Source organism: Phaseolus vulgaris, chromosome 2 (assembly GCF_051622355.1).
Source record: "Phaseolus vulgaris cultivar YP4 chromosome 2, ASM5162235v1, whole genome shotgun sequence".
In the NCBI taxonomy this organism is placed as follows: Eukaryota; Viridiplantae; Streptophyta; class Magnoliopsida; order Fabales; family Fabaceae; genus Phaseolus; species Phaseolus vulgaris.
The window spans coordinates 44,241,605-44,251,334 of record NC_143499.1 but is presented as its reverse complement, the minus strand read 5'-3'; the positions used below and the strand labels follow the sequence as shown (position 1 = coordinate 44,251,334).

Below are 9,730 nucleotides of genomic sequence, written 5' to 3'. Positions count from 1 at the left end.
TTATATATTATTCAAACTAGTTATGATGTGTTAATATTCTCAATGTAACAAACTAACACAAAAGATCATATTACATCATTACCCAAAACAAATATTCTCCATTCATAAAAACACAGTCCATATTCAATATTAATCAAATCAATTGTACTAAAAAGTTTAAACTATAAGTTTAGACCCAACAAAAGTAATAATTTACTTAAAAATAGCTAATAATACTTATTTCATCCATTTAAAGTGAGGTTTAAAACCTATGTAATTTTCAACATTTATCAAAATTAATTCCAATACACAAATCATCAATTTAGTAACCATTATAGTGCCACACAAAGTTAAGAAGGTCAATTAAAATATGAAATAACTTTCTTTACCTTATTTTTTTTTTGTTATTCAATAAATTGTTCCAAAAACTTAAAAATAATAAATAAATCATATCTTATTGAAATTCTGATTCATCTTTTCACTTCACCACTATCTTATTAAAACATTTTAATCGAGTCAAATTTTAAAAAATAATAAAATTTATAAATAAATAATTAAATATTTTAAAACATTTTAATCGAGACAAATTTTAAAAATAATAAAATTTAGAAATAAATAATTAAATATTTTATAAATAAAGTCTCCTTAAATGCAAAATAGTGATTTAGAAGGATTTATCAGTGAAATAGCTATGACTAAAATAATCTTAAGTTATTAAATATTGTATATATTTTTTTCCGTAAAAGGTTAAGTGACTTTAACAATTGAATATCAATTTATGAGTACTATATTAATGAATATACCGAATATATTGTTTAGGGTATATACTGAATAATATAATATATTTATCATAATCTGAAATATAATTTATTTGTCAAAAGGCATTCATTATTATAAATTTCAATATATTTAACATTTATTTGTTATAAGTTTTAGTAATAAATAAAATATATATTCCTCGAATTACATATATAATTTTTTTTATTTTTTAATGTGTGCTTTTTGAGGGATGGGTTAAAAAAATTAGTTGGTTATAGAAATTTTTCTTTCCTCCCCATAAATATTTTTAAATAAATAAATAATAATTTGAGCTTTATTTAGAGTAAAAAAAGAAAAAAAATAAGAAGAAAACGGAGTTGGATCGGAAGAGAAGAGAAGCGCACAGTGACAAAGGAAACCATCTTCGTGTTAGTTCTATTCACAATGCGCTAAAATTCGCTCGATTCTCATCTCAACCCCAAACCAAAACCTCTCTTCGTTTATCTCACTCACACTCGTTTCTTCTCTTCTCTCTCTACATATATCCATGCAAAGGAACGATTCCCCTTTCTAATTGCTTCACTCCAGGTTCCACATCTTTTATACTTTTCAATTTTTTCTGGATTCCAATTTTGAGTTCTCTTCGTTTTCTGATGGTATTTGGACTCGCCGATTATCTTTTGGAATATTCTGTTGAATCCGGATTGGAGGTTGGACGTGTTTTCGATTGGAACATTAGATTTCACCACCACCGATTCACGGTTGTTTTAAAAATTAAGAGAATAAGAATTGTGGAAATGAAATAGAAAACAGACTTAGTCGGTTATTGCTAGTTTTTGTTTATTATAGAGTATATGATAGTTAAGTTTCATGTGTTGCGAGCCTTGTTAGATCGTTTAGGTTGATCTTTTGAATGTTGAAGTTGGCGATGAATAGGTTTTTGGAATTTGGATGACTGGAATTTTTTTATTATTTATTTTAATGATATTTTGTTTTGCTGAATATGCCCTTGGTTGAATCAGGGGCAGGATGGATTTTCCCTTGGGCAGTGAGGATCCAGCTATACTTCAATTGCACAATTGGGACCCGTCTGAGACCCGGATTGGGCTTTCGGACTTTCGTGAAGCTTTTATTTCTCCTACAAGAGAGATACTGCTTTTACATTCTCATGGAAGGGAGGCTCTTTTGCTTCCTTTGGGTAAAGGTGATTACTGTTTTTCTTTATTCTTAAGTTTATTTTTATTTTATTTTCAATTGTCCGTGTTTTGGATTAGTTGATTACATGTTCTAATATGTTGCATTTGTTTTTTTACTCGCAGGAGAGTTTCTTTCTGGTGGTGCTGAAGGGGGTGATGGTTACGATATACACAATCCAGGGTCATCTAATGTTTCCTTGGAGGCATCCTCTAGGCCTAGTTGTTCAGTTTTGATAAATGATTCACCTTGCACTTCAGGATCGGATATTGTTACTGATCTTACTGGAACTAAATGTTCAAGGTCCAATAGTTACCCATTCATTAGTGATGTGAACTCATTGACCTGGGCACGATGTGAGGACGGCTATGATCAGCACAATGATGCTTCATTTACAGAAGTTCTATTTGTTTCTGGAAGATGTGGGGTAACAGTCCATGCCTTCCCCAAACTAACTAAAACCAATGGAATGGATCAAGCCTCGTTAGAGGGTAACTTTAGGAAAGGCAGGTGGGTGGAATGGGGGCCCATTGCTACATTATCTTCTAACATTAGTCATGGAGTCTCTGGAGGTGAGAATGTAAATTTGATGGGTGGAGATGACGGAGTTGAACCATTAAGTGGCTCTGCTACTAAGAGATACTTGGAGTCATTTTTCACAAAAGTTGAAACTATTGTATCTGATGGTATTCTATGCACCAAATTCCCTGAGAATAATGGATTTCCTTGCTCCACAAAAGTGGTTTCTTTTAGCATATTTCGTGGAAGACTATCTTTGGACCATCTCCTTGGAGAAAAATCAGTCCAAAGCAAGGGAAATGGGCAGGAACCAGTTGATTCAGATACTAAGTTTGATATTTTTTCCAGTGTATTTGGCATTGTGGCTAATGGGTTCTATGAATGCCCCAAAGTGTTCTCAAGTGCTTCATATTGCTTGGTAGGATTTTATTTTACATTAATCCATGACGATTCTGTCAATATTAGTGATGCAAATCAAAGCTGCAGGAACAGAAATTTACTTCTTGTTGCCCAAGTACATAGTTGGGGTATTCAGTGGGTTTCAACGGTGAAGCTTGATGAAAGAATAAACATTGCTCAGGCAGTTGAGTGGATGGATTTCCAATTTTCTGATAATCTTCTTGTTTGTCTTAATTCCTCTGGATTGATTGTTCTCTATTCTGCAATGTCCGGTGAATATGTGACACACTTAAATGTTTCACAGGCATGTGGACTTAATCCTCATTTTGATTTGCAAGGGTTAGAAAATCTGTATTCAAATGATGATATATATGCTAGAAAGGAGTGTGGCATTGAGGATAACATGTCTGATCGGAAGAGTGATTCATTTAGGAGATCATTCAAGAGGTTAGTTGTAGCTTCTCATACCTCCCTTTTAGCTGTGGTTGATGAATATGGTGTGATCTATGTGATATCTTTGGGGGAATATATTCTTGACAAAAAGTACTCATCCGAGAAGTTGCTTCCACATTGTCAGCAATTTGGGTTGGGAATGTTAGTTGGCTGGGGAGTTGGTGGTTCTGATCTTGATCTATACTCTAATTTATCTGGATATTTTCAATCAAGTGATTTGAACATAAAATATGGAAGTGTTGCTTCCTCAGACAAAGCTGTGGCAGGTAATGCACTTCAGAATATTAATGGCTGTGCATTAAAAGAAAAGGGGGATTTGTATAGCTTCCATTCAAGTGGTTTTTCTGCTACTTCTAAAGTAAATAATGGTCACAAATTTCATGGATATGATGTCAAATCACCTGTTATGAGAAAGATACTCATTCCCAATTTTAGAGTATGTGAGGATGATTCTATTTGTTTTTCTCCTTTGGGAATTACTATTTTCTCTAGGACGAAGTGTTTAAAGGATCAAAATGGTTCTCAACTTATTCATTTTAATCTGCAAATGAAGTTAGAAGTCCATGATGACAACTTCTTAGACAGTGTATATGATGAAGTATACCACTTTGATGGAAAAGATGTTGCTGGAGAAGCAATTGGTTGCACATTCCAAGGATGTTTTTATATTGTGAGAGAAGGTGGTCTATCTGTATATATTCCGTCCATTTCAATTTCTCCAAATTTTTTTCCTGTTGAGTACATTGGTTATTGCCAATCAAGTAAGGATATAGGGATTTCAGTTCTGCTAAAAGACAATCTAGAAATAAAAGAACAAACGAAAAGGTTTTCTCCTTGGAAAGTTGAAGTTTTGGACAGAGTACTTCTGTATGAAGGCACTGAAGTGGCAGAGCAGTTATGTTTGAAAAATGGTATGTAATTTTCATTTTGCATTTATTTATAATATTCATTCACCAGAAGGGTATGTAATCAATTTTTTTCACAAGTTTCTGGAATGGGGATATCATAATTTACGTTTCTCCTATTCAAAGTGATGGTTCCTTTTTTCTATAAAGGACTTTGTTTCATTGCAGTGATTATTTCTTTTGAATAAAATTTACACCTCATTAAATGATTTTTTTTAAAAGATAATTGTTCTAGTCCAACTTCTGTACATAAAATACCTTTTGATATTTTAAAGTGTTAAGGATTTGAACGCTAGCTAGTTAGGTGAATTAGGGTGATTTTTGGCGTTATATTTGTTAACATCCTCATGTGGACCATTACCAATCCACTTGTCCTGATTTGCTGTTTTTGGTATTTTTTTCTTGCCTTTTGTTGGCAGAAATTACCTCTATTTCAAGATAATAATAATAATAATTATTGTTGTTGTTATAGAAACCAGAAAATTGTCTATTAATTTAATTTTTTGGTTTTAGAATTTTAGGTGTTTGTATAATATGGTGACACCCTGCTTTAGAATTCAGTGCAACTATTTTAGGTGCGTGGTTATTTATTTATTTATTCTTTGTCAGGATGGGACATCAAAGTATCTCGTATTCGTCAGTTACAAATAGCATTGGACCACTTGAAATTTTATGAAATAGAAAGGTAAACCAAAATTTACTCAATGCAGGCTTGATTTATACTCCATTTGCTTTGAAGTGTCGATTTTGTGCCATAATCTGTGGTCATGCTCATAGTGTGTTATTTGAGGAAGAAGGGAAGTTGGATATTATCCTTAGACAGTGTATCAACATGATCGAGGAGTTGGATTAGTGGCTCAGTAATCCAACTATTGAGTCACAGGATAGACTTAAAAATATAAATTTAATGCAATTGCTCGTAATTTTATTCAACGTTATTCTGTGTAATATATTTATATTTTTGGTTTCTTCCAAGACATGAAATCACTAGTTCTATAATGTATCCTTTACACTATTCAAAATATAATATTAAACAAATTTGAAGAGACAAGTCCCATACAGCTTTGGACAGAGGCACCAAATTATTATTTGAATAAAATATATAGTTATTAATATCTCTAGTAAAATCAGTGGTTTTGCAGTTGTTTGGGCTTGAATAGCTAGCAAAACTATGACTTGTCAGGCAGTGGTATTAGGATTAGCTGTGTTGAAAAGCTGTCTTAAGTGATCACCCCTAGCCTGCCTTATTGTAGCATCTTTGGAGCTTCTTCATTATGCTGGGTGTGAGGGATTGTGTTAAGTCTCACATTATGTGCTCACCACTCACTGGTCAAACTTGCTGTCTTATTTGGGTTTTATAACATTAATATTACTGATAAGAACCAGGAAAACCATGAGTGTTAGTTCTCCATCTAGCAAACAACCTAGGAGGCATGTGGCAGAAACTGTAGAGTTTGCAAAGAGAATATTCACAATGTTAAGTGGAAATATTGGGCGGTTATCAGCATTTTTTTAGTTGATTTATCCCCATTCAATGCAGTTTGTTCAGTATTGAAATATAATATCTTATCTCTGGTGGCTGTTGACATGATCAGATGACTTGATTGTATTAATTCCTACCTAGTGAAAGAAGGCTTTTGTTGTTGTTATATTAACTATGATGGCAGATAATCACTAGGTATTCCTTTTGGTTTGGAGTGGGAGATAGGAACAGGGACCTTCTTGTTAGCTAGTATATTTATTGTGCATGTACAAGGTTCTAATTCTACCAGACTGGTCATTCAAACTTGTAAAAGTTGCTGGTCCACAGTTTGATCATTGAACTATGTAATGCATGCACACACGTTTGTGTGTATAGATAGAATAGGAGAGAAAGGGAGAGGATCAATGCACAATTTTTGTGTTCGTGCTAACTTTGCTTATATAGCTGCTTCTAAATGATCCAACTTATTTTAAAATCTTATCATGTGCCATTTTCTAATTTTCTTCTCTTTTAGCAATGTCCATTTTTTTCTTTCTCCTACATAGTGTGAACTGTATTCTGTCTCCTTCATGAGGACCCCTATCATTTATCTAAAACCTATTTTCCTCTAACTCCAGAAACACATATATTCTGGCCAAAAAGTGAGCACCACATGGGGTAGTTATGAAATTGCTTCAACCTGAATTGTTGCAGATCACTTCCAAAGAATTAGGAAGTTACTTTGGGAAAGTTATTGTAGTTAGTTGAAGGGGTTGATTAGTTAGTTAGAGAGGGTTTGTAAGGCAAATAAATAAAGAAGGAAGTAGGCATTAAGATTGTAGCAGTTGTAGATTGAGCTTGTTCTGTCAATTGAATAAAATCTTTCATTTCCTTTACCCATTTTGTCTGAGGGATTTTAACATCTCTAGAATTGATTTCGCTGCTGCCACAATTTGAGAAACCTCTCTCCTTTTTGTAGACTATTGGATTCTCATAAAAGTTTTTCTAATTAAGCAATTTTAGATGGATGTTGTTAGAACGAGATTTAAAGGTTTAAACTGTTTACGTTATATTATAAATTACAATTGAACTGACCACTCTGAGACTGTAGTAGTTGTCATCATTGCCAGCATTAACAATGAGGAAACTTGGGGTATGTTCTGACTTCCTGAGCAATTATTGGCTTTGGTGAATACTTTGTGCCTAGCTTTGGATAATACCGGATAAAGCAGTTCAACTGATTCAGCAACTTGCAGCAGTACTTTTCTTTTATTTGGAAAAGAATGGAGAGGAGTAGGATGTGATATGAACAAGAATAAGAATGGAGGAATATATTTGAAAAACTTGTGTGAAAATGAAACTATCATTAAGTGGAGAATGCAGGCGAGATGAAAAGAGATAGTAAGTGTTACTAAAGGAGAATAAAAAAAGTCAATAGAAAGAGAAATTAAATTAAAGGAGATGTGAGAAGATTTTCCATATTAATTAAGACCATTGGATGAAGGTGAGATCAATTGTAAGAAGTTGGTGCCAAAACTTGATGTCAGTTCGCCATACTCATTTGTTTATGCATACACAAATATGTTTCATGAGGGCTAGTTTTTAATGAGAGGAGTCTCATAGGCCTTAGATCAAAATTAACAGGTGGGATTAGACCATCCAATTATTCGGTCATATGACTTCTGTCAACTCTTTTGAATAATTGGCTATCACCATATTCCAACTTTTGGCATTTTACTGCAAGTTGTTTGAATTTGGGCTGAATTGTATTTTTTCTCGATCTACCTTAATATTTGGGTATATGGCTCTTAGAAAGTAGACTTTAAGCTTAACTAAATTTCATAAACCGTCTTATAAGAGGAAGTTTGCTCCCACTTAATATTATAATTTGACCATATCTCTAGTCAGTATAAGACTTCCAACATACATCTCATGCTAAGGAGTGGACATCTCAAGCGTGAGACTTGTTATTAGTGGATAGCACGATAAGGGTGACACAATGGTCTAACAAGCCTTGCTAGGATAGAATGTGGTACCATCATAGAAAGTGGACTTTAAGCACAACTCAACCTTACAAAACTAGCTTACAATGTACTTAACCAAAAATAAAAATAACAAGGCTAAGGAACTCTAAGTTGATAAAGATTAGCATATCCCTAGTCATTGTGGGGACTCCAATAGTTGCAAATGGGTTTGGCTGCTTGGGGGAGGAAGTTCTTTAGCATTTAATGAGATATGCTTGTTGAATGTTCAACTCAATAAATTTGTCTTCCTGCTTTTCCCTGAGAAATGCACAATCAAGAATAATTTGAAGATGTGGGGAAGAAGGTTCAATGATGATGACTGTCATCATATGGTTTGACTCCAATGGGTTCATTGCCAATACTTGGATTGTGTATGTTGAATTGTGGGCAGCTTGGTGACTCTTGGAGATTGTTTGCACAAGTTTGTCATGAAATGAAGGCCAAGCAAAGTGAGTCAAATCAGTCTAGATTGAATTCGAAATATAGATGGCACAGTAGATAGGATTGCTCGGAGAAAATGTTTAGGCTTGGGAAAAGGGGATGCATGACTCATTTTACTATTGTAATCTTATTTTTGATTAAATGGTTGTGAGAGATTCCTTTTTTGTTCTACTAATTTTCATATTTATCAAGCATATTCACCAAATGTTTGATTATTATTCTTTCAAGGAACTTTTAGGATGTGTGACAAGCCACCCTAGATCTGGCACTCCTTTATCAACAGATATCCATTCTTAATTTTACATTTTGATATAGTTTAGACTAGACAAATTAAGTTGTCATGTCTTTTACGATGGTTAAGAGTAAGTGAAGTTGTAAAAGAGATGTATTATATTGTGTTTTTTCTGTAGGTTTTGAGACATGTTAACAGCATATACTCTCTGTAAGACATTCTTTTCAACATTCTTGATTATTGGCTGAAAATGTTCTCATTTTTTGAGTCAATTTCGAATATATTTCAGCAATACTAGAGAATGTGTCAGAAAAGTGATAGAAAGTGTATTTCTGGCACTCTTTAGGTTTTTCTATGGCAAATATTATCTAATGAAATTCACTTTCCAGTTTTATTGATGAACAGATCTTTGGAAATGCTTGTGGATGTTGATCTAGCAGAAGAGGGGATTCTGAGATTGCTTTTTGCTGCAGTGTGTCTTATACTTAATAAAAGCGGTAATGATAATGAGACTTCTGCTGCTTCAAGGTAAATTTATTTGTCATTGCTAACATACGTATATTTTGTCCTTTATCATTCTCACCAGTTTGCTACTTGATAGGCATGTCATCTGAGTAATATGGAGCCAATGTCCATTTTAGTCCTCCTCCAAAGATGTAACATGACATCGCATTGGCCCTATAAAGGCTTGTTTCTTTAGGATATCTATATCAATTATTCATTAATTTTAGAATGTTAGAATAGTATATATAGAGAGAAATTGAGAAAAAGAAAACTATTGTATGATTTTATAAATAATACGGAGTGGCTCTACGAATAAAACAATGTACAGAGTTATAAGATCAGTTATAGATCTAACTGAATAATAGATTAGTCACTAATAGAATTCAGTTCAACGAATAACAGAATGACAACTGGATTATGAATAGTTACAGCTGTTAACTGATTAACAGATTAGTCACTAATGGAATACAGCTGGATTACTAAACAGTAACAGAATTCAGTTCAATGAATAAAAGAATAACAACTGGATTATGAATAGTTACAGCTGTTAACTGATTAACAGATTAGTCACTAATAGAATACAGCTGGATTACTAAACAGTAACAGAATTCAGTTCAATGAAAAACAGAATGAAAAATGGATTATGAATAGTTACAGCTGTCAAGACTATGAGTAGGCACCAAAGGTGGATCTGCAATAATCCACATCAGATCCCCAATCAACATCACAATAGGCATAGAGGGGAAATTGGTGCTTCTGCAGTCTTGTTTGAAGGAGAAGAAGACCATGGTCAGAATTTATTTGTCGGTATCTTATAATTTGCTTTACAACTTGCCTATGAGAATTCAAAGGTTGTCTC

At 33.3% G+C, this 9,730-nt stretch overlaps 1 protein-coding gene across 2 annotated transcripts in view; it reads left to right on the top strand.

Moving 5' to 3' along the window:
- The first annotated feature begins 1,101 nt into the window (after positions 1 to 1,101).
- LOC137812428 (spatacsin carboxy-terminus protein) overlaps positions 1,102 to 9,730 on the top strand; it is a 37,186-nt gene continuing 28,557 nt past the window's right edge. The window contains exons 1-5 of one of the 2 annotated variants that reach the window (XM_068614396.2): positions 1,102 to 1,326; positions 1,761 to 1,942; positions 2,058 to 4,214; positions 4,818 to 4,893; positions 8,757 to 8,895. In XM_068614396.2, coding sequence (XP_068470497.2) covers positions 8,765 to 8,895 — 131 coding nt within the window. In that variant the 5' untranslated portion in view covers positions 1,102 to 1,326; positions 1,761 to 1,942; positions 2,058 to 4,214; positions 4,818 to 4,893; positions 8,757 to 8,764. The remainder of the gene's footprint in view (positions 1,327 to 1,760; positions 1,943 to 2,057; positions 4,215 to 4,817; positions 4,894 to 8,756; positions 8,896 to 9,730) is intronic. The other variant, XM_068614395.2, reaches the window with a different exon arrangement.